At 39.1% G+C, this 26,545-nt stretch overlaps 1 protein-coding gene across 1 annotated transcript in view; it reads right to left on the reverse strand.

Moving 5' to 3' along the window:
• Positions 1-26,545, reverse strand: part of ITGB5 (integrin subunit beta 5) — an 80,559-nt gene that overhangs the window by 50,450 nt on the left and 3,564 nt on the right. Inside the window, exons 2-4 of the mRNA XM_007429630.3 lie at positions 14,106-14,191; positions 5,417-5,621; positions 571-820 (exon numbers count right to left, since the gene is read on the reverse strand). Coding sequence (XP_007429692.1) covers positions 571-820; positions 5,417-5,621; positions 14,106-14,191 — 541 coding nt within the window. The remainder of the gene's footprint in view (positions 1-570; positions 821-5,416; positions 5,622-14,105; positions 14,192-26,545) is intronic.

Consider the following 26,545-nt stretch of genomic DNA (forward strand, 5'->3'; position numbering starts at 1 on the left):
TCAATCTTTCTTGTAGGAAAGATGTCAGTCCAAGTAAGGATAAAAAACTATGCTAGGCTAGCTTCAGAAAGTGTAATCATGTACTAGTTTGGGGGAAGGGTGTGTGTGGAGAAGGTATCACTTTCTTCTCCTTGGAAAACAGAGAAGCTCCATAATGCTGCAAAAGTCTTTTAACAATTCCTGTTTCAGGAGCTTGTAAGACTTTTGCAGGGCCACATGACCTGAGATCCAGACATCATAATAACATTTTTAATTAAGAACATTCAGAATCTGATTGCCACTTCCCAACATTTATTTACATTAATGTAATTTTTAAAAGTGAAATCTCTCCAGGAAAGAAAACCATTGACACCAATAGCAATATTCTGAATGCAAAAAAAAAAAAAAAAAAATCCTAGAATTACCAGAGATATTTTTGTGTTATGCTTACTTGGAAACCATTTTGAAAACTGTGAGGAGCAAGCATTTCCCTTACTCTTAGAAATGCCACTAAAGTTTATCAGCTTGTTGCTCAACATGAACCAAGTATTTGGCAATTATTGTGAAAACAACCCCAAGGCTTTTGCTTACCCAGTACAGGGGTTATTCTGGTATCTTGGAGCTGTGTAGGAAAAGGGAGAAATGTTCTTGTCTACGAAAGAGCCAAACCCAAGCCGGAAATTGCTGGTGAGCTTTCCCATTTCTTCAGCCAGCTTAGTTCCCAGATTCCGAATGGTGTCCAGATCATCCTTCATGGAGAGGGAGAGATCCATCAAATAATATAGATCCACAGGATAATCCTCTACCTGTCGAACCTGTACGTGGAAAGAGGCTGGGTCACCTGTGGAAGCAGCAGATCATTACAAGTTAATAAGCAAAACAAATTTATTTTGGCCTTGGTTTGACTCAGCAGAAAGTGCAAAAACATCCCCTTAGACTCCCCATCGCTAGAAATAGGCACAGTGCCCTGACTAAAATATGAACTCTTCTGCACAAGGCTTCCTGTTGCAGCATGAACTTGGCCAAAATCTAGGCAGCACTCTTTCTTTTTTGAATCTTATATAAGCCATTCCTTCAATTAAGGTTGCAAGAACTGCACCCTTCAAATGGTGGGAAACTGAGAATGAAGAATTAAAAAAAAAAAAACAACCCTGAACCAAAAGAAATTCCTCATGCATTTTTGGCTGAAACCTCTACAGCTGTGCTGTGGTAGACTTAGGCAGCAGCTCTTTATCTAAAGTACACACAGACAGCCAAGCAGTGACAATCCTCAGAAATAACTCTGAGTTGGAGTAATAGCTTATGAAATATAGCCAGTCTCCCAAACATTTATATGCAGAGCACCACCCTCTACAGGGAGAAGACTTCCACAGTAAAGCTGCATCAGTAGACCTTCCACACAATCTGTACTCCTTTGCTGTCACTGACTGGATAAAGACACAAACAAAGCCTCCTCCTGACAGATGTTCGCACTCTCTGCATGAAGGTTTAGGGCAGGGACTGCATGTAAATACATCGGGATTGGGGTACATAGCTCCAACCTCATGGGTGTTAGGGACCAGTAAGGCAAACACCTTTGGACACCTGAAGTTTGTTTTGCACTACTAGCCCAATGACCTTGTCCAAAGGTTCAAACAGGAAGATAGGAATGGAAATACATATATCAGCACAACAGTGGATTAGTCACCTTTAAGACCACAGTTAGCTCCATAAGCCCAACTTTAATGCAAAAACACAGCCTGGGATTTAAGACAGCAGGCAGCTCCTGAGACAAGAATTTGCCACCCAATTGTAATTTTTAATATAATCAAATGGAAAAACTGCTTACAGAGTGACTGATTATTAAACCTACTTTAAATCTAAACTGGAATTAATGTTTGGTTTGGCCCTGGGCCTTCCCAGCCCTGATGATGTTACTCCAGAATGCCACTCAAAGGCCAAGAGCACCCCTTGCTCCAAAGACCACCGTGCATCTCTGTCACAGCACTAAATCAAGTGCATTTTCAAGCCCAAACAATTCAGCTCTCTTGCCCAGCCTAATTAGCTGCCTACGTCTAGGAAAAGATTTCCAGAACAGTAAGGAGGAAGTCAACTTTCTTACGCTGCAATACATATTCTGCTTGCTTTGTAAAATATTTCTTTCCCACTTATATTGAGAGCTGTTTCTAAACAAGAACTTGGCTTGTAACACTCAATTCCATCCTACTGTAGCTAGTATAAAAAGCCCCTAAATAAAGATGCTACAGTAAAAATAATTTGGGCCAAGTAATAGCTGCACAACACAGGCGTGTAGCTCTGAGATTAAGGTATTTACAACTGTAATCCTCCTTCTGTTACCAGATCAGGACAAAGAGCTTTCATGTATTTGGGATGACATTTTTCAGGATTTTCCATCAATAAATGGTTATGCAGTCTCAAGGCCTTCCAAAACAAAACAAAAAAAACAGAAAAAGCAATTCCATAACTAAAGCCATCCCTGATAGCTCTAGCATAACTGTTCCCCCTTTCCAGTAATGCCAAGGTTTTGTAAATAAGGTTTAAAATTACAGAAATATATCGGTTATACCATGCTCAGCTAAAATACCAGGATATAAAGTGCTTCTTCCATACATACAAATTTCCAATTAATGACGACAATGGAAGCAGGGTGATGGTGGTAGAGAAAAACACCATGAAATGTTTGATTTTAAAATAATTTTGAACAGTTGGCCCAGTAACTACGGCCAACTGGCTTAATGACAGCCACATCCAAGACCACTTATATGCCTAATTGGCATATCCATGCACTTTCAGTGCTCTATAACTGGCACTGGATTGTGCTAGACAGGGTCTAGGGAAAGAGGAGGCCAGGGGAAAGGGGCTGAAGAAAAGGTATGAATGAAGCACACAGAGAAGGGAAAGACAAAAGAGGGTCAAGAAAAGGAGGGAGAGAACAGCAAAGAGAAAGGTTACAAGGTCAGGGAAAACGGGGCTTATTTTAGGCTTGAAGTGATGTTTCCATATGAATGCCTTTAGCTTTCCCTGCAATTAAAGGCTAGTGCAAGGTTTGTTAAAGGTTACTTATTAGCACAACTAACAAATTAGTTACTGGAACTTTTACATAGACATAGAATGTAAAGTGTTTCTGTGGCATTACTTTCTCTGAATGTCACATTTTGTGACTTCTGCTTTTAAAGCTATTTTGGTTTCATTGGGTTCTATGCACTGAATATAATCCTCTAATTCTGCTCAAATAAGCTGCCTAAAGATTCAGGAAGCAGAAATGATTGATGTGACAGGGAGTTCAGCTGAACAAAAAATGCTTTTTGTCCCATTCTGCACAACGGGTTTGTTCCCATTGGACAATTATTTTCTCTTTACAAATGTATTCTCCAGGAAAATCAGCATGCATCACACCGAGGCTGATTCTGATTGTGTGAATTTGCTGTGAATCAAATGGGAACATAGTTTCAAATACAGCTTGAATATTTTACCGGTATATCATGAACCCCTTCCTGTCACATCTCCTTTAGGAGCATCTTTATTCAGATGACGTACAGGGAAAAATAACTGATCATAATAACTTATAACCTTTAAAATGTATGCAACCATAACTCAGAAGTATAAATCAGTTGTTGAATGCACACAGATTTAGAGAATTTAGATTTAGAGATGACATAAACTAGTCACCTCTAGTTTGAAAGGTTTATTTACTGCACAGCTGCAAAAGAACTCAGCTAAAACCTGGGTAAGTTACTGCTGTTCTGTGGGTTTCTGAGATTCAGCTTGGTATAAATACCTTAGCATTTTACATGTGAAACCAAATCACTCCAAGCAGCTTGTTTTTCATCTAGTGCAAAGGTGGACAAAAGGTGACCTTCCAGATTTTGTGGAAAGGTAAACTCCCCTCGGCTCTAGACAGCATGGCCAGTAGTGAAGGCTAAGGCAGGCTGCAATCCAACAATACCTGGAGGCCCTTGCATTGCCCACCCAACACAGTGCAGTCCAAGCTGAAAGGGTTAAAATGCTACTTTTATTAATAGTGCTATGAATAAATGCATTACAAATGACTGCGAAGGAGAAAGTTGCCTACCACTGCCCAGAAAGCTTTTTAAAGCCTGACACAAAATTATTGTACTGATGTGAAACTCCAAGGCATTTAAACTAGTAGTGGGAAAAAAAACCTCAAACAGCCTTGTGGGTTTATGCTATGCTACGTTTAACCCTGTTAAGGTTCTTGATATTTACACAAGAAGGGGCATCTGAATTCCTTATGAACTTGAACTAGAGAAAGACAAGTGGCTCACTACTTAATATATGCTTCTAAATGTTTGCTGAAAGAGAGGAACACAAGAAAGAAAAACATTCTCAGTCTTTCATTTGATTGAATTGTTATACAACACAAGAATTCCAGGCCCATACAAAACTGTTAAATGAATTCAACTTTTATTTTGACCTTTTACTACATTATAAAGCGTCTTTTAGAAAGTCTAAATGCAAAAGGCCAAATATTTGTACACCAGCGTTGAAAACCAACCAAGGTCTCTTTTCTGCAAATTAATTCCACAGTGAAATCTCTGCCTTTTGTACTCTAATTTCCATCTTGGTGGACAACTAATAATAGGGAGATCTCTAGCTTCTGGATCAGAACTTCAAGATTCATAGTGGCAAAACAATCAAAGCACTTTTGTTGTTTAAAGCACTATAGGGAAGGGGGAGGTATTTCTCATAATTGGAGGGGGAAATCCAAAATTTCTGGAAGTGAGTGACTGATGACTTGTAGGTTCTTCCAAATTTTGATCTCAGGTGTTCAGAGTTCAATAAACAAGTTCAACAACATTTTAGAACAGCTGTTTCACCATTTCACTATTCATTTATTTAGCTATTTATTACAACAATTTGTAAGCTGCCTACAATGTTGGACTTCAGGTGGACTGCCTGAAAATAAGTCAGGTGAAGAAATTTCTCAGGACAATTTTGTCTTTATAATGTTTTATAAGAAACTTAGATTAGTTAGCATGACTCTCATCTTTTTAGCCATATAAATATTACCAATTTGCTCCATGACGGTTGGAAAGTCAGTGTAATTAAAAGAAAAGGGAGGCTGGGAGGGGAATGGAATGGGCAACAATTACAGGACTATTTGTTCTACTGACATGGTAGTTTACCTTGAAAGGAAAGACACCGACTGGATCCTGATTGAGAATCCTACACTGCAAGCTTCAGAAGTAAAAGACAAACTGTGCTTGTGAATACCAGGGACTAGACTATGTAAACAAAAGGATGAGGAGTACACAGTGCAGAACTTGCTCCCATAATGCCAAACCGTAAAACATTCTTCCCTCATCTCAAAACAGTGGGGAACTTGGGCCCTGCAGATGTTCCTGAACAATAACTCCTAGTAGCCCCAGCCTGTGTAACTAAATGAGGGATGCTGGAAACAGTCAGTAACACTCACCAGGCCGCAGATTCAGGGAGATCTTTTGAGGCATTATTTGGGTAACATCTGGATTAGTCCCACTAGAGCTTTTACTGCTCAGTGGAAGGTTTTTTACTATGTTAATGCTGCTTTTTGTACTCTCAAAATGCCCTGCACAACCATTGGTGATAAGATTTTCAACCAAGTCACACCTTGAAGTGATGGATTTTTTGTTGCCAAATTCCTGTAAGAGAAGAGAAGAATAGAGAAAACATTTATCAGTTTGCCCAAGGACTATCCAGATGCAAAGGAGAGTTAGCAAGAAAGTAATTTCTTTCTTGTACATTTTCAGGGTGACTGCTTTACAAACAAATAATATCAGCAAACATTTCAACATATTCCATGTTCACCTTAGAACTATCCTACAGATCAGAGTGAAACGCAGTGACTAGCTTGGTTGGGGATGGAGGATGAGTGGGACTGAACAGGAATTAAGAAGAAATACAGTTCAGGAGACAAGGAAAGCTCAACCAGAGAGGGGGATTAGTAAACCACTGCTATTTATACAAGCAATTGGGTAAGCAAGACATCCTCTCAAGCTGACATACTGCTAGTCATGGTTATACTATAGTGGCTTTCTCATACCTGGTCTCCAGAATTCAAAGAAATTCTCATTCATTGCAAATACACATGAATATATTAAACCACTGGGCTACTATCTACAGGAAGTGTCTCTCTTCTATCCCAGTTGCTAGAGAGCAAGAACAGAAAGAACAGTTGTTCAAACACTCTTTTTGGGAGCTTGGGATGCAGCAAATGCATCTGATCAGCTATCAAACTACAATAGCCCTTGGCTTCACCCAGCCTTCTTATTTTGTCTCCTTTTTGTAGGTTTTGTTTTGGTGGAAAAGCAGGGCAAAAACTGAGTAGAGTAATGAAACAGTATTAATTATTAAAAATGATACAGCATGCATATAAAGCTTTTCTTAGCAACCAGAACATTTAGGAGTTAATAGCTTAGAAATCCTTACAATGTTGTTCCCATGTTACTGCTATGGAATTATAGGCTTTTTTAAGGCCCCAATATGCTGAAATTCCACCTTATTGCTCACAAATTTAATAATCACCGTATACATAAAATGCCAGTTTTCTGTTTTGTTCTTAAACTGACCTTTATTGACCTTTCCCAAACCTGCCTTTAATATTGTTCTGTGCTTTTAAAAATACTAGACTTAATTTAATGAGAAAGGTCCTTGGGGAGTTTTCATATTAATTCCAAGTTCTTATCAAAATGAAATAAAAAATCTTTGACTGGAAGTATTTTTCCAGGATATGTTCCATTTTAATGCTATATATAAACAAAATTAAGTCATGTGAACAAACTTGCTGTTTTCAGCAATAGTTTCATTTCTAGGAAGACGTAGGAAAAAAGCATTAAGTTACCGACTGACAAATATAAGACCTATGAAAGAATACAGTGCAAAACGGATAGGTTGTTTTTAATCCTTTTGTGTCCTTGTCCTTACTGTATCTTGGTACCCTCCCCCTATCATCTACTGACCATGGGCCAGAAAAAGAACTGTACACTTCCTTCAACAGTACTTTCCGTATATAAATCATTAGATAAGCTTCTGCCACAAAAACAGGAGAACTATATTTGTAAGCAAGCCCAATCACAACCCACAAATGAGTGATTGCTTTTTTGAGGAGAAAGGCCAAGACAAAGCCAGTGAGATCACACTAGCGAGAGACAAAGGACACTGACACTCCCTACTTCAAATTACAGCTGAGGACTGTGGAATGTGCTGTCGAGGGGAAAGGGGAGATAATTAAGCATAGACAACAAAATGTGAAAGTATACACACATAAAACCCTAAGTGACTGGAGACCAGGTTAGTTAAAAGAGCATCTTCAACCACACTGGCCTCAACTTTTGCGAGGAGGGAGGTTTTATTCTGTTTTGCAAGCTGCAATGGGCTTTATCTGCAGTGGTACCTACCCTGTGCAATGACCCTTCCTCAGTAAAACATCAGGTCCTAACTTTAAACCTAATGTGCTTTAAGTCCTTTTGAATAATCATGATTCAGATTGTCCTTTCCATGCCAATAACACCCCTGTATTTTTTTAAAAATGGCTTTTAATGCTTTTTTCATTGTTTTTCATCTTCTTAAAATTAGTTTTAGCATGTATCTTTGTGAATATAGTAAAGCATTTTGTGATTTTTAAAAAATAAATATAAGATTGGGCTGTTCAGTCAGGTCTCTTGTGGTTGATGAGAATGGAAGTAGGAACTCAAAGAGATGGGCTCCTGGCTGCCATGGGTCCCAAGGGAGAGGCAGGGTGATGCAAGTAAGTCCAGCTGGCCATGGAAGAATAAAAAGAACTGTAAACTCAGCAGGAGCTGGTTTGGGAGGGTTTATGAAAGTGGCTTTAGTTCACTGAAAGACCTCCCTGGGTAAGAGATGGGGAGGGGTGGGAGGTGATCACCCTCCAGTGAGAGGACAGAAAATGATCCCAAACCCAGAGGATCTTAGTAAGAGGAAGGAGAGAATTGAAAGGAATGAAGGAACGTAGAGGAATTGTAAAGGGTGGATGGCGGAAGATGACATCATCATCATCATTGTTGGTTGCACAGTCAGCCAGATGTTTAGACTGGATCTGGCATTTTTGTCCACCTATTGAGTCCTTCCCAAGGACCTGGGATACACAGATGTTGTTGTTTAATACTATTAGAGGTATTTGCAAGATGTAAGCTGTTACAAGTAAAGCTGCCATATGTTAGACCCCATTTTTACTTTGATTATGTATGACCAGGATATGGAGATATTCAGCTGAGTTCTTTGTTGTGATAAGATCGCTTCCTGGACCAGATTAAACTTGTTGCCACACAAGACTTCTGCCAAGTGCAGGTATGAGCTCTTAACTGAATTAAGCAATGCCAATAAGAGCAATGAAGCATAATTCTCCATTCTTCAGCACAACATTAGAGTGGGAGCCATACAGTTCTCTGGGGAGATGCTGTTCCAGAGGTCAGGTGCTGCAACAGAGAATATGCACTTCCTAGGACCCAATAGATGACATTGATTGAAGGGGCCTGGAGCCCATCCACTATGCCTGATCTTATCAAATGGGCAGAAATTATAAAAGATAGGCAGGCACTCAAATAACCAGGCCTTATGCCATAAATGGCTGTATGGGTAATAACTAGCATTTTGTATTGCCCCTGGAAATCCAGTGGCAACCAGTGCAGCTTGCAGAAAAGCAGTGTTACATGGGCATAGTGTGGCATGTCCACCACTGCCCGCACCACTGTATTCTGGACCAACTGTAGCATCCAGGCAATTTTGAAGGACAGCCCCATGTACAGCATGTTAGAGTAGACCAACTGTGAGCTGACTAGGGCATGTGTAACCATTTGAAGGGCCTCCTTATCTAGGAATGGGCACAACTGGCACACTAGTATTTGTATTGTATTGTAGATGGAGTTGTGCAAATGTCATCTTGGCCACAGTTGCCACCTGCTCTTTGAGCAGGAGCTGTGAGTCCAAGTTGCACACCAGGGGCTGATGTGCATTATTACAGTGGCTTCCTAGTGCTAGTTGGTCTTGAGAAAGTCAATCGGACATTGCCAATCTTGACTCTTCATAAGCAGAATCAGATATGGTACTTGTAATAACATCTTGCGTTGTTATATGAGATTCATTCCAGCCTATGTTATTGTCAGCCCCACTAGGTAGACCAGATCAAGAAATCAACTCTACCGGAAGGCTAAAACTACTTTTATTGAGATTGGCTCAATAAATACCCCTGTGAATTAGGAAGGTGTCTGTTTGAGCTGCTTACTAACACTGTATGTCTGTTGTAGACTTTAAAATATGTTTTCCCCTTGTCACTTTGGGAACAGAGCTCACATAGCCTTTTGCATTTTTTTTTTCTTTGCAGTATTGAACCAGGGGCTTTTTCAGGACTCCAAGACTCCAGTGACCCCAGTGATTATGGCTGGTGATGGCTACATGGAGGAGGTGGAAGCAGTAGTCCAATATTTTGGGTGGCTGTGGACTCCCCTCCCCATGGATGCCCCCTTACCCTTTTTTGCTGGCTTGGAAAGGAAATTGTGACGATCATTTTGGGGCTGAATCCATCCTTAATGCAGCCCCTTTTTCTGGATAGGTGGTCTTAACTGTGGACTGAGTGATTCAGGTGGGGATTGGACTGACCCCCCGCCCTTCCCTGGGTGAGAGCCAGTGGGGAAAGGGATTGGTTAGGGTGGTATAACTGAAAGGGAGCACTGACCAGTCTGGTGAGAGCAGCTGGGGGGGGGCTGGTTTGCTGATTTTGTTACGGGAGTGGGGGAGGTGGTTGTAGATACCCCTGAAGGCATTGAGAGTGATGGCTGAAGTGCCTCAGGGGAGTCAGTTTCCCCTCCCCAGGATGGCTGATGAGGACAGATGGAGATCCCCAGCCTTAGGAACCAGGAGGGTTGAATTGGGGGATGTTGGGGCCTCCAGGGAGTTGGGGCAGGTCAGAACATCACAGTGGTGATGGGCATGGGCAAATATGGTGGGAGATTGGAAGTGGGCCATTCTTGGGAAATATGGGCCTGATGTCATATACCTGTTCCATGTTCCAGTTCTCAGAACTCAACCCCTGTGCCCAGTCAGCAGACCTTTAGAGGCCCCGACTTCTGGCTGCTGCTACTAAATGCCAGGTCGGTCTGCAATAAGGCCCCCTTCTTTTGTGAATTAATCACAGATGAGAAGGCCGACCTGGCTGGGACCAGAAGGGGGGGGGGTGTTCCCCTTTCAGAAATGGGCCCATCTGGGTTTCAGGTATGGCATCAGCCGAAACCTCAGGTCAGGGGTGGTGGTGTGGTAATTATCATCCAGGAGTCTCTTAAGGCTTTCAGGGGCTCTCTCCTCTCTTCAATATTTTCATGAAACCGCTGGGTGAGACCATCCGCCACCATGGGGCATAGTATCATCTGTACGCTGATGATACCCAATTAAATCTTTCTGCCCTGGCGGATTAAGCAATGCTGTTGATGTTCTATCATGATGCTTGGAGGCTGTGAGGGTCTGGATGGGGAAGAACAGGCTTCAGTTGAACCCTGGCAAGACTGAGCGGCTCTGGGTTTTGGGACCATCATCTTTGGTACTGGATGGGGTTACACTGTCCCAAACAGACCCAGTGTGCAATGTGGGGGTCCTTCTGGACTCAACTCCTTCTCAAAGAGAAGGTGGCAATTGTGGCTAGGAAAGCCTTTGCACAGCTTCATGTTGTGTGCCAGTTGTTGAGGTTGGAGAGGATGAAACATCAATGAAGATGAACCTTAGCAAGATGGAATGACTTTTTCTGCACAATGGAACTCCTTCTGCTCTGGTGATATCTATGGATGAGTCTCATTACTCTGAAAGAGCAGGGGTTGGGGTTCTCCTAGACTCATGGTGGTCACTAGACAGCAGGTGGAATCTGTGTCTGATGGGCACTTTTGCTTAGTTCTGACTGCTTATTGCTTTTTGTGCTAACTTCATTTTATTTAGCTATATTATTTGATTTTATTGTCCTTGGGTATTGTTTATGTTTTTTCATATAATGCATTGCCAGGAATCATTTGAAATCTGGTAGTCTAAAAATATAGACAAACTGATAGGTGACTGGGTCATTTATGGAGCATTCCTTCATGCAATGCCCTTCTCTACAACCTGGCTCAGCCTTAGAAAAGAATAAGCGCAGTGCAAATTATGTTTTAATTAAGAATATATTGTAGCTGTAAATCAGGCTATCTGAAAATTCTCATTGTAATTTCAACATATCTCAATTTTGCTGGCTTAGGAAAGGGTAGTTAAGAGAGCTGACCACAGATAAAATTCCTTATCTTTATTTTCCTGTTGTCCCTGGACATACAGATTTGGCAGAGTTTTGAAGGATAATTAAAATAACATTACAGTAATACCTCAGTTCACGAACGCTTCTGTTCACGAACAATTCGGTTCACGAACAGCACCGTTCACAAAATTTTGCTTCCGTTTGCGAACTCCGCATCGGGTGACAAACACGACTCGCGGCTATTTCCCCTGCTCTGACACGTGGTTGTGGCTTCCTGTAGGTGAGGGGGACTCTCCCTCCAAACAATAACCACCTCTCCACCCGCCTTCCTGTCCTCCATGCCAGAAGTCGCCTCATGCAAGGTTAGTGTTCTCTCTCTTCATACTGTACTGTACTCTACTTTGTTTCATATTTTTGTGGTTTAAAAAAAAAAATACATATGGTTCAGAACAGATTAACCTTATTTACTCTCAACCTTATGGGAAAATTTGATTCAGTTGGCGACCAGAATCGGTTGGCGACCACATTCATAGGGGTCAGAATGGATTAACCTTATTTACATTGAACCTTATGGGGAAATTTGATTCAGTTCACGACCAATTCGGTTCGCGACCAGAATCGTGGAACGAATTAAGTTCGTGAACTGAGGTACCACTGTACAAGCTTCCTTCTGATTTTAAACTTTACCCTAAGAGTCTCAATAATAAAGCATTATTAACTTTATTCACATCAGAAGAGGCAGTATACTTTGCAATCTGAGGAACCAGGAAAATAAAATAGCTCTCCCAAATTTAAACTAATTCAGGAGGAAAATACACTGTAACTAATCCATAATATGTACTGGAAGTGTACATTGCCTATCAATCTTTCTATCTATCTATAAATCTCAAAGAGAGACAGGGCACTGTCAAACACTGGGTATTCCTTTCCATTTATTCTAGCAAGAAAAAAAAATTAACATTACAAACACTGCTGTAATTCTTGCTCTTGCAATTTCTGATGTTGGTGTCAATCTCTCATTTTAGATTCACCATCTTATAACTTATCAGCTCTAAAATTTCTCATTAACTTTTAACAACATTTCTTGGAATGTCATTCCTTTTTCTTGCCTTACCCTCAAGGGATACATATTCCAAAAGCATGTCATTTCCATATACCACATCTATTTTTTCCCTGAAAACAGAAATATAAGGGAAGCTTTCAACCCTAAAAGAAAAGGCCTCCAGAAACATTCTGTCCAAGGATCTCAGATGAAGCATATTTTCCATCAAAATACCATCTAATTATTTCATGAAATACTGGTATAACCTGTTAGTGCATGCTTCATAAGCTCATTAACTATTGTCAGACCTGATTTTTTAAAAATCCATCTTCATTCTCGATTCATGAGAATGAATCAAGCATGATTCATTTCAATTTGGTTATTTTGCAGCTGCTTGATTTAAATCAAATCAATAGTCAAATCATTAGATCAAAATTATCTTGATAATTGTTCTTGAACAGGAATTCCTAAAATTTCCTCTCTTTTTCCTTTCTTCCCAAAAAGTATTCCTTCTCAATTGCAGATTAAAGAGCATAATAATCTCTGCATGTGCAGTATTATTAAACACCTAGCTTTTGAAGCATATGCAGAAAATCATGAGCACTATTAGATGTGCCAGAGGAATTAGACTATGAGCCTCTTCCAACTTTAAGCCACGTATTCTGATTCCATCATTTCAAATGAAACATTTTGGGTAACAGAGGAAAGTTGGCGAAAACCCATTAAACAGAAAGATTTTCTACCCTACTAATGGAAGGAAGATAAATTGATGTGGAATTCTGCCTGTGGATTAGAGTATAATATTTGCATCCAGTAATCTTGGAGACAGTGTTCTAGAAACCCGGATGCTAAATAGGAATTTTAAAACCCAAACTTTATTCCACAGAAATCCAAACTTCATGAGACATTTTTATGAATAAAAGTGTTTAATTCTGTGGGATACAGTATCTTAATTTCTCCCCTCTATAATAAGTAGTTGGATTAAAACAAGGTGAGGACATTTAGAATGACTGCTACAACAGTTTACAGCTAGTACTGATATTCAGGTTTTCCAGCCTAGCTTAAAAGCCTTGTTATTATTGGCAGTGGCATCATTCAAAGAGGATATTTAAATGAAAAATCACTTCAGGAATTATCTCATATAAAATAGCCCTTTACCCTCCAGTCAAGCCTGAAAAATCTTAACAATTGATTTGACTATGCTGCACCATGAACTACTGATGACTGACCCCAAAATAGCAGTCACAACAATCCTTGAATCAACATTTATGTTGGCAGGGCTATTAAAAACACTAGCATTTTCTGTGCCAAGAAAATAACGTTAATTCATCTTAATATGACTATATACCCACAGCTTTGCAAGCAATATTTTCTGCCTTTCAGATGTCCCCACCAGTGACACACTTGCTATAAACGTAAACTGCATACAAGATGGCTCAATGCCAAGACTTGGAGGAAGCCAATCTTCTCCTAGGCACTCGCTTTTGATAAAAAGCAGTGGAGATTATCAAATAAATGTACACGCCTCTTAGTCTCAAAAGTCCTATTGTAAATCTGAAGTCACAAAATACGAAAAACATTCTAGCAGTTATTATGGCAAATGTTCGACTGAATTAAAGATTTCCTTGAGAACCGATTTCATAATGGGATGGGAGTTTTTGAGTTGCATCACCTTCTTCTCCAAGCTAGACCCAGAATAACATTTAAAAAGTCAGGAGTGCTAGCTTAGGGAAGAAGTTGTATCTACCCCATCACTTCTTTCTTTAAGAGTGAGAACTGTACCTTGAGGGAAAGAATCTGAGGCTACAGAGACCCAGGACACAACATGGTTTAACTAGGGAGGATAAAAGAGGAACGTACCTCTTTAAAGCACCAGGCACACTTGGGATGAACGAGCAAGCATTCTTCACAGGAGGTAGCATTGCCACTCGAACAAACACTGAGACCTTTAAAGAGCAACAGAGAAAACTGAGAGAAAGCCCAAGAAAAACTGGAGACTTTGCTGCTCCTACATCAGAACAAAAATAGCTTATCCATATCAACACCACAAAGAAGCTTTGCTCTCCTCTGGAGAAGAGAAATTTATTCTTAGAGGAAACTATATATATATCTTTTTCTCCAAATTAATGGTTTTATTATAGAATGCAAATAATACATTGTAGAATAGACATAACAACCAAGTGCAGTAGTGTCTATTCAATAGAAACTGGAAGCTGTTAATGCTGTGATGTTGAAAGCAAATTAAACCTTTCAAAAAAGAACATTTATATCAATCTCAAATATGATTTCTAATACTGTATATGTATGAACATAGAGACTGTTATACTGAATAGTTGATGCTTAGTATGACACTGATAAGAAGTTGCAAAATGCATTGAATTATTTTCTAATATGATAAAAGTTTGCTGCTTTTGAAATTGCACACATATACAAAGACACCCCCCCCCCATATCTAACCAATTTGGGGGAAATAAACCTATGTTAGCTATTCTAAAGGACAGCTTTTCCCAGTGTAACATCTATTTGTACTAAGAAATACAATTTCACAGGTGTTCAGGCAACACACTGGAGATTTTATGTACAGTCGTGTGAAAAAGAAAGTACACCCTTTTTGAGTTCTATGGTTTTACGTATCAGGACATAATAAAAATCATTTGGTCCTTAGCAGTTCTCAAAAGTAGGTAAAACAACCTCAGATGAACAACACATATTACATCATGTCATCATTTATTTTACAAAAATAAAGCCAAAATGGAGAAGCCATGTGTGAAAAACTAAGTACACCCTTACTGCTTCCATAGGTATGAAGAGGCTAAGTAGCAGCCAGGTGCTGCTAATCAAATGCCCTTGATCAATTGATCATCAGCAAATGTGACTACCTCTATAAAAGCCAAAGTGTTAGGAGTTTGTTTGTCTTGAGCACTGAGGTGTGTGTTAATACAATGCCAAAGAGTAAAGACATCAGCAATGATCTTAGAGAAGCAACTGTTGCTTCCCATCAATCTGGGAAGGGTTAGAAGGCCATTTCCAAACAATTTAAAGTCCATCATTCTACAGTGAGGAAGATTATTCACAAGCAGAAAACATTCAAGACACCTGCCAATCTTCCCAGGAGTGGATGTCCCAGCAAATTCACCCCAAGGACAGACCGTGCAATGCTCAGAGAAACTGCAAAAAATCAAAGAATTACACCTCAGACTCTACAGGCCTCAGTTAGCATGATAAATGTTAAAGTTCATGACGGTACAATTAGAAAAAGACTGAATAAGGATGGTTTGTTTGGAAGGGTTGCCAGGAGAAAGCCTCTTCTCTCTAAAAAGAACATGGTGACATGGCTTAGGTTTGCAAAGTTGCATCTGAACAAATCACAAGACTTCTGGAACACTGTCCTTTGGACAGGCGAGCCCAAAGTGGAGATGTTTGGCCATAATGCACAGCGCCATGTTTGGTGAAAACCAAACACAGCATATCAGCACAAACATCTCATACCAACTGTCAAGCACGGTGGTGGAGGGGTGATGATTTGGGCTTGTTTTGCAGCCACAGGACCTGGGCACCTTGCAGTCATTGAGTCAACTATGAACTCCTCTGTATACCAAAGGATTCTAGAGTCAAAGATGAGGCCATCTGTCCGACAGCTAAAGTTTGGCCAACACTGGATCACGCAACAGGACAATGATCCCAAGCACACCAGCAAATCTACAACAGAATGGCTGAAAAAGAAAAGAATCAAAGTGTTGCAATGGCCCAGTCAAAGTCTAGACCTCAACCTAGCTGAAATGCTGTGGCGGGACCTCAAGAGAGCTGTGCATAAACAAATGCCTGCAAACCTCAATGAACTGAAGCAATGTTGTAAAGAGCAGGCCAAAATTCCTCCATAACGATGTGAGAGACTGACAGAGTCATACAGAAAACAATCACTTCAAGTTATTGCTCCTAAAGGTGGTTCTACAAGCTATTGAATCATAAGGTATACTTAATTTTTCACACATGGCTTCTCCATTTTGGCTTTATTTTTGTAAAATAAATGACATGGTGTAATATGCCATGTGTTGTTCAACTGAGGTTGTTTTACCTACTTTTGAGAACTGCTAAGGACCAGATGATTTTTATTATGTCTTGATACGTAAAACCATAGAACTCAAAGAGGGTGTACTTTCTTTTCCACGTATTTATTATTTTTAAACATTCACATCCAACCAGGCTTTATTTACAGACCTCTAGCCAATTCATAACAGCCTGTACTGAATGGGAATTTATCTAACTTCACATTTTAAAATCAATGCACAAATTAACAATTATCATTCAAAATACATTTATCTGTGGTTGACAATGCATTTTGTCAAGAATAAAAAGGTATTAAGATACCATACAAAGACGCAGATATATATGAAAAATATGCATAATGCAGAAGAGAAAATAATGGATTTAAGTTACAAAAAACATTCTAACTGAATATTAGGGAGAAGATCTATGTGTACAGCTCCAGAATAGAGCCAATCATTTGGGGAGCAGGAACCTCCTTTTCCTAGAAGTGTTCACATACAAGCTAGAGGGTTATTTGGGGGATGCATTAATTTGGATTTCAGCATTGAGCAGTGGGTTAGATTCCGTGAATTTAAAGGTGCCAATTTTTCATGCAAGGTGGCTGTAAGAAGGCTATACCATATGCTTCCAGTGTGCTTGGAAAATTGTATCGTATTGTACTGAAGTGTACAAGTGTACACTTCAGTACAATACAATAATTGTACTGTATTGTATTGTACTGAAGTGTATTTCCAGTTTAGACTATCTTTGTTAGGGTTCTTTCGTTAAACAGCAGTACAAGAGGAAGAAAAAAAAATAGCTCTGGTTTTTTTCCGTTAACACAGACAGGTGATACAGCAATAAGAAAAAAGTCATCTGATGAATTTGACATTTAGGAGATGTGATGAAGAATACAGTATGTGTCAATCTACAGAGAATGCAGAACTTATTTTTACAGAGGGAAAATACGAGGCACCAATAAAAAACATTTGTTTAGAAACGGCTCTCAATATAAATGGGAAAGAAATATTTTGCAAAGCAAGCAGAATATGTATTGCAGTGTAAGAAAGTTGACTTCCTCCTTACTGTTCTGGAAATCTTTTCCTAGACGTAGGCAGCTAATTAGGCTGGGCAAGAGAGCTGAATTGTTTGGGCTTGAAAATGCACTTGATTTAGTGCTGTGACAGAGATGGACGGTGGTCTTTGGAGCAAGGGGTGCTCTTGGCCTTTGAGTGGCATTCTGGAGTAGCATCATCAGGGCTGAGAAGGCCCAGGGCCAAACCAAACATTAATTCCAGTTTAGATTTAAAGTAGGTTTAATGATCAGTCACTCTGTAAGTAGTTTTTCCATTTGATTATATTAAAAATTACAATTGGGTGGCAAATTCATGTCTCAGGAGCTGCCTGCTGTCTTAAATCCCAGGCTGTGTTTTTGCATTAAAGTTGGGCTTATGGAGCTAACTGTGGTCTTAAAGATGACTAATCCACTGTTGTGCTGATATATGTATTTCCATTCCTATCTTCCTGTTTGAACCTTTGGACAAGGTCATTGGGCGAGCAGTGCAAAACAAACTTCAGGTGTCCAAAGGTGTTTGCCTTACTGGTCCCTAACACCCATGAGGTTGGAGCTACATACCCCAATCCTGATGTATTTACACACAGTCCCTGCCCTAAACCTTCATGCAGAGAGTGTGAACATCTGCCAGGAGGAGGCTTTGTTTGTGTCTTTATCCAGTCAGTGACAGCAAAGGAGTACAGATTGTGTGGAAGGTCTACTGATGCAGCTTTACTGTGGAAGTCTTCTCCCTGCAGAGGGTGGTGCTCTGCATATAAATGTTTGGGAGACTGGCTATATTTCATAAGCTATTACTCCAGCTCAGAGTTATTCCTGAGGATTGTCACTGCTTGGCTGTCTGTGTGTACTTTAGATAAAGAGCTGCTACCACAGCACAGCTGTAGAAGTTTCAGCCAAAAATGCATGAGGAATTTCTTTTGGTTCAGGGTTTTGTTTTTTTTCATTCTTCATTCTCAGTTTCCCACCATTTGATTTTATGAAATGCCATTTCTTACTTAGATTTAGAAGGAGAGGGCCTTCCCAGTGGCAGCTCCTAGACAACCCACTTGGGCTAAACTTTTCAAATTCCTAGGCGCCAACATAAGTTTTCTATGGACATGGCAATCAGATGTCTCATATTTCTGCCACCCTACTTGATATCTTATGTGAATAGGTTAGCATGCTGAAAAAGGATGCTCAAAACTGCAGCTCTTGTACTTGATGTTTTAATTGCAGAAGGTTTTCATTATTTGTTTATTTTTAAATCCATACTTCTATTTCCTATCACTAATGGTGCTCAAGATTACTACTAATATTAGTAGTAATAAGAAAAATTAAAAATGTCCAATTACAGGTAATTCTCAGTTTAAGAATGAGCTCTGTTCCCAAGGTCTGTCCTTAAGTCAAATTTGTATGTAAGCCAGAACAGTATTATTATATGATACTGTATAAGTAATATTGTGTAATTAACTCAAACCATTGTGTAATTAACTCAAACCAATGTGTATTTAACTCAAATTTTGCTACAATAGGCTCTGTTCTTAACTATGGGTTGTCTGTAACCAGGGCATTTTTAACCCAGGGACTACCTGTAAAAACACAATGGAAACAATAAGAACACATTATTTTAAAAAATAAGTAGCACGTAACAGCCCTCTTATCCTCCAAGAATCTATCTGAATAAAAATGCCTATAAAATAAAAATCACAGAGAAAGACAAGCTTGAACTCACTAGGCAGGACATTTCAAAGTCTAGGGGCTGCCACTAGGAAGACCCTCTCCTGCATTCCTTCTAAATCTAAGTAAGAAATGGCATTTCACAAAATCCTTAAAGCAGGGATGGACAACAAGGAGCATGCAGTCACCAAAGTCCTCTGAGACAACTCCCTTGATGCCCACTAAGTTCTGTCCCATATGACTTTTTAAGAGATTATTTTTAATACAAAATATAAAACAGCAAGCTGTATGCACCAAAGTCTAGTATATTCATTTATGCAGCAACATCTCTGGGCTCTCCAAAGATCCCATTGTGTTTGTAGAGAACATGCTGGTTCACCTTCTGGATTTTTTTTATTAATTATGTCCAGCAAGGCAGTTCTGTACAAAGATACAATCTAGTTGTAGCTATTTTGCCAGTGTGCCTGTCATACTCTTAAAATTCCAGATGTATTCCAGGATGTCTATCTCTGACTTGAAGCCCTGGCAGACTGATAAAGGAGCCTAGTCTTTCAAACACCCTGGTTTCAAGACACAGCAGTGTAACAGAACAATATATATAGCCACCTCAAGTCATTGTACAATCTATTTATACTTATAATAAAGTATTCATATTCACAGTATCATTTCTATATTTTGGGTAACATACTAGATTCTAGTAAGATACACTGCACTATATATGGTAATTGTGCTATTATTATTTGCAAATAATACAAGGACTGTAATTACAAAAACCATATACACATTCAAGGTTATTATCTTATCTCAATCCCTCAAGAGGTAAAAACAAAAGAAAAGAAAACCCTGAAAACATGTCTTATATTAAAAAAGTCAATGGCTAGGACATGAGTTTTCAGTTGCTTCTCTATTAATCTGTCTTCAGTTGGTCCACTAATCTGTCCTACTACAGTGGTCAAGGGCATATTCTTATTTCCTCCAGGTGCAGTTTTCCTCCAGGTGCAGCGTATCATGTTCTCTTATCAATGGTATCCTGCCTCTAAACTACACATGCCATGGCAGTGCCAAACCAGATTTGACGTATCTTGTCCTGCCATGCATAGCCTGGCATTTGACATCACCACACTTTCCATAATTGTGGCGTTACCAGCTGTGCTATGGAAAGGCTCTTATTTTCTGCACCATGCCCTCCAAAGATATAGGGAACCGGGGTGCACTGCATGCAGAATAAAAAAAAAATACTGTTTAAATAGAGCTATAAAGCATTTCCTGAGTTTGAGACTATTGGTCAACTGATGCCTTATACATCTTTATTTTATTGGTTCCTTGATTAACCTCCCTTCTGAACAGCACGGTCCTAAATTAGCTATTAGATATGCAATATGCAGGCCTAAACTAGTGTCTTTAACCACAGTGCAGCTAGAACCAAGGACAATTCATATCCACCATTAACCTAAAATGGGTGAAATTCTATTATTTCCATTTTGCTTATGGAAGAGATGGTGCTGACATAACAGCACTTTGATAATTGAGATATGGATCTAGTTATAAGTCTCTCTCATTTAGCAGTTAACATAATCTACTGTTTAAAATTATTTTTTGGGTACTTCAGCTAGGCACAGTGCAAAAATACTGTGACTCTTCCAATCTAGATACTGGATATATGAAAATAATTTTTTTGGTGCCTTCGAGGCAGTGTTGGTTTCTGGTACCTGCCTGGACAAACCCTTGCAATATTCTGGGCAAGATTTTGGAAGTGGTTTGCCCTTGCTTACTTCCTACAACCAAGAAAGAGCGACTGGCCTAAGATCACCCAGTTGGCTTTCTGCCTAAGGCGGGACTAGAACTCAGGGTCGCCTGGCTTCCTTAACCACTATACCACACTGGCTTTCATATTAAAATAAAGAGAAATTTTAAAAAGGGTTAACTCCTTTGAACTGCATAGTTATAACAATTATATTTACAGAAGAGGAAAAAGCCATCAATATTAATGTGTTTTGGAAAGGGAGCTGATGTTGACACTTAATTCATATTAAGTGAATCCAACAAATGACCCTACATTCATGCTATGCAGACTAAAGAGAAAATGACCTGAGGCTGGATTATAATTTTTTTTTGTATATACCAAAGTGTCAATTTACTGACTGCATACACAGAGACTACCCCATTAAATCCCTCTTAAAGATCAATGTAAGCATTAGTCAGTTTTGCTCCAAGATTTCTCATCAGCAACTATAGCTGCAAAAAAAAAAAAAAAAAAAAGGGTAGAACAGAATGGCACGTTAGATATGGCTCAGACAGATTCCAATTTCATCTTGGTAGGAATTCAAATTTTCCTTCACAACACTTTTGTGTTGCTGTGCTTGTGCAGCATATGCTGATATTTGAAAATGCAAAAGATGGGTGTTGCCTGCATGAATCATTCACTTTGAGAATTGAAAATTCCACACCCCAGACACCATAAAGTTGAAAAAATGTCAACCTGCTCCAGCAGCAGCAGCAGCATTGCATCAAGTGATTTAGAGAATTCAATGTTCAACAGGAAGACAGATGCCCATAAGGACGATTTTCCAACACTCTGTATTGACTTGATCACAGAGATGCATATAAGCATTGGGAGGTGCCATTAATCTCTGATGTGTCCACAAAAGTTTTTTGTGGGAGAGGGGAAAGAGAGGGAGGCATAGTATAAAAAGAAATCCCATACACCTAGTTTTCTCTGGATAGGCTGCTCCATTTGATGGCAACCATGGGGTGGAAGAAACAAATAGTTCTGTTTTCTTTTTGTAAACACAGACAAGTGATACAGCAATAAGGGGGAAAAAAAAGTCACCTGATGAGTTTGGGATTTAGGAGATGTGATGAATATGTGTCAATCTACAGAGAAGGCAGGACTGTTTTTTAGAAGAGAAAATACTAGGCATCAATAAAGAACATTTTCAGCAGTCAACCCACATGAGCTAAACATTTCAAATTGTAATTTTCAAGCTATCTTAGCCTGCTTGGATCCTCCCTTCTTCTGTGTTCTTTAGGCCATTTCTATTTTGCTCAATGCTGATCATTTCTTCTATCTGTTCTGTCTCATAATTCTCCTAGAGAATGTTCTTCCATCTTGTTAGACCAAGTTATAGGGCTGGTGGGAACGTCTTTCTCTTTACTTTCCCAGTACTTCTTGTGCCTTGAACTAGGTGGATCAGTTTCACAATCCTTATCCTGCTCGTATCAAGAATTGTTATGTAGGAGTTAAGTCTACATAAGTTTCCACTTGTCTCTGCCCACCCAGTAGGATCAATAAGAGTGGATGCACCCCAGGTCCCATCAATTAAAGAATGTCATCCTGAGGGTTCCAGGAAGTACACCTACTCTATTGCAGGATCTGATCTCTGAAACAATATCACCCCAGAGATTCGTGTGGCTCCCACCCATAGGTCATCCAGGAAATTGTTGAAGACCTGGGTGTCTTCCCAGGCATTGGGGACAGGGTGATGGTGAAGCCCTCCTTTAGTTATGATTAGTTTATAAGTGCTCTTTTGTTCTTGCAGTCCGTTGTCTTCTTTTTATTTGTACTATTTTTTACTTGTAAGCCATCTAGAGTTGTCAAGGAGGGAAGTGGCCTCAAAATCTGATGAATAAATAAATAAAACCAATAAATGTCATCTGGTTTGTTGTAACATGGTGGAAAATCCAGAAGGAGAATTTGTGCCATATGAACATTAGCAGTAAAAGCCTAAAATAAAAAGCAAAATATTAATTATGTGCCATCAAGTTGGTGTCAACTCTTTGAGACCACATAGATTTAAATGCAAAGTATACATTTTCTATAAACAAATGACAGCTCAAAATCTCTCTGCCTAAATCCATCCATCCCTCATTTTGTCATTTTTATTTTTTGCACAATGCTAATACGTTATCTCTACAAATAATAATATCGACAAAATAAGATTGTGCTAGCCAATGACCGCAATAAAGTTTTTTTTTCAAAATAAGGATTATGAAGAAAGCATTCCATATATTTCCCATTCTTCTCCTGCATTAAGGCAAATAACTGTGTCCCTTATCTATACCATCATGATTGCCATGACTATAATGTAAAGCAGTGTTTCTCAACCTTGGCAACTAAGATTTCTGGACTTCAACTCCCAGAATTCCCTAGCTGGCATGCTGGCTGGGGAATTCTGGGAGTTAAAGTCCAGACATCTTAAAGTTGCCAAGGTTGATAAACATTGATGTAAAGTCTCAGAATTTAATTCATTTATTGCTTTTGTTAAAAGCATAGTTCCCCAGAAAGCCTTTTGACAGAATTCTGAATTCCATACATTCGGATTTAAGATGAACTGGGGGGTGTGTGAATCCAGTTTCATTTATTATATTTTTAATATTAACATTTATGGAGGATGATATGGTAGATTTGAGAGCCAGAAAGTGAAGTAGATGAAGGACAAGCAGTAGAAAGCCACATTCATCATTTAGTTTGCTTTCATGAAGAATGAACAACCATGGCCATTCAGATATATTTTTAAACAAATAATGACATATATCAAATTTCCAGAATCTGAATCAAATTTCAGGCAGTGAGTTGTGATCTAGTATTTAATGTGTTAATAGAATGTACAGTGTCGTTCCATTAATGATATTCTGGGGAATACAACTGAAATATTAAGTTTACAGCAGCATGCCAATTTCTACCCTGACTTGATTTCATTGCTCAGAAATAAAAAAGCTGCCCACGTTTTGCTTGCATTTTACTTCAGATGTCTTGGATTCAGTGCTCATTATAACAATGTCTGGAGGGTTTTCACCAGGCTCTGCAGTTCTTCAGTTCTTTGTCACAGGCTGCTTAATTCAGCAGATACTTTGTTAACCCTGCTTCTTAAAAACTGTAAATATAGGGAATGAAATTAACAATACTCAGACTACTTCTGCTTTTAAAAGCACATAATCATCACAATAAGAATGTTTTGTGGGTGCATTTTCTAAAGTGTGGCTATCTTAACATATGTTTCTATTAGAAGCATGAAAGAACATCCTTGCTGCTTTCATAGGGGCTTCCCTAGCAGTAGAAGATACTTCAATTGCAGCAGCTTATGCTAGAGCTATTTACCAGTTCACAGAATCCCACTGCATTATTATTCACATTATTGTTCACAGTAGATAAGCTAGGAGCATTTACCTGGTTGTCTGTTGAGTTCATTTTTTATAAACATGCATAGAACTGGGTTGCAGGCTTAACTCAGCCTAAATTCTATTTGAGCCTTGAGTGAGCATTGCCCACACACGTTCAAGAATTTCATCAAAACCACAAGGAATTGCTTTCTCCTTTGTAAATAAGACAAGGAATTAAAGGATATGATATGCGCCTCCAGAAAGATGAATATGCCATTCTAACCTTACTCTACTAGCCTCAGATCATCCTCCAATTCTGCTTCCACACAAACTTAGAAAAGGACCTCAGTAAGTGCTACAGACCAAACTATATGCTACATACCATGCTACATGCTACATTCCAGAGTTAGACATTTTACAATTTCATTGTGCTTCAAGAAAAGATCTGTGAGACTTAGAAGTATAGGAATGCTGAACTACAGCAGCAGCTGTTATCAACTACTGTACTGAAGGATTTTTCCTACTAGAAAAATAAAATAATCAAATCAAATCCCCTTGTAAAGGAGGAAAAGGATATTAAGAGTTACCTACTCTGCCATCAACCTCCAATTATAGGCATTTTTTAAAATAGATGTTACAATGGGTAAGAATTAGTATATTTTGCCTTTGGATAACTATGGACTCTGAATCACTGAGCTGCTTTTCTGAAATGTAGATCAGGCTACTCGAGGCGAAAAAAAGGTCTTGAGTGCATAAGCACAAAGATGAGGTAAGAAGAGGGATTTAATTTAATAGTAAAATAGAAGGGTGCAAAATCATTTTGATTTCAATCATTTTTTTAACACAAAACTGTGCAAAGCTTCCTGGTTTTGAGGGTGTAACTGCTGTTTCAAATGGGCTCTTTTGAGTCTTCTGGAAGAGTTTCATGCTGAAAATGGAAAACTTCAAAAAGTTTTGCACTCTAAGTTTTGCACTCAAAAGAGTTTAAATGGAAACATTTTGCATATCCCTTGTAAAACAGAAATAAGAATCTGCTGTATGATGAGTGAGATCTTTGTCTATTTAGCTCAGTATAATATACACTGATTTATGACAGTTCTGCAAATTTTTGTACAGGAATCTTTTCCCCCTTTACTAGGAGATGCTGGGGCTTGAACCCAAGAACTTCTGAGGCAAGGCACCTCAGTTTCACCACTAAGCTACAGTTTTAATATGATCAGTCCATAAGGGATCTTCTAACACCAAAGAGGTGCCCACGTGGTTGAGAAGACATTAAATGATGCCATAGTTAGCAAGGACAGATGTGGTCTTCTTTGCAAATTTCTAACTAAAATTGCATTGCATCAGATAGCGAACACCCAAACTATCAGCAATGCTTTTAGGACATTCATCGATAAATATAGTTCTGGGTAGAAGTAAAAAGGGCTGCCACCTGGCATGTGCTGAACATAGATCCTGAGAACTTTATAAATGATTTCTTGGAGAAGCAATTATATCACTAGAAAAGTACGTCATGATCCAGGTTAGGATCAAGCAATATATCAGCAAGAAAATAGCACTGCATCTATGTAGGTTTCACAGATGCCTGAAGTCTTGGCAAAAGTGGAATCTGCTAGCCTTGTTCAAAGATCAACTATGTGCTACCTTAAGTAAAAAAAAAGAAAAAAAAAAGGTCATTTCAAGAGAGATTTTTTAAATGATAAAAAAATGTTAACTGTAGGCAGAGATCCAATCCTTTTAAACAAGGGCAAAGATATGACCATATACATAAAGATTTACTGTGCTTCTATAAATGGAAGCCAGCTAGATCACTCAAGGAGCTAACCAAGAAAAGCATGATAGCCTATTTCCTGTTGCAAAACCTCTTCCCAGGATAGTCAGAAAATTACTCGTGTGCAATATGCAATGTGTCTTGTGATTCTCCCCACCCGGCAGCTCTTCTCTGCCAAATGTATTTATTCCTACTTCTAATCCTGAATAAAATATTCAAGATTGTTTTTTCAACAGACATTACAACATCGCAGACCAAGAGCTTTCTCACATAAAAAGGTTATTTCTTCATCCCCAGCCAGTCCTGAATGAAATGTGACATAATTTTAACAGAGATATAACTGCCCCTTTCATTCTGAGAATGCAGACTTCATTCCTTCATCTTTTCCCCAATCACCAGATCTCTTCATCAGAAATTTTCTTATAAAAATCAGTTTGTGGAGCTTGAAACCTTAAAAATATTGACCTAGGCACTGGACTAGGAGCAGGGAGACCTGAGTTCTATTCCTCCCTTAGGCACTGCAACCAGCTGGGTGACTCTGAGCCAGTCACTCTCTCTCAATCCTAGGAAGAAGGTATCAGCAAACCACTTTCAAAATGTTGCAAAACACCTGTGTGGATGAACCTGTCCGTGTAGCTGCCCAGAGTTAAGACTCACACAAAGGCATAAAAT

The sequence above is a fragment of the Python bivittatus genome, unplaced genomic scaffold (genome assembly GCF_059951505.1).
Source record: "Python bivittatus isolate LINGU-HERP-01145 unplaced genomic scaffold, Pbiv_v1 ctg000480_np1212, whole genome shotgun sequence".
Taxonomy (NCBI): Eukaryota; Metazoa; Chordata; class Lepidosauria; order Squamata; family Pythonidae; genus Python; species Python bivittatus.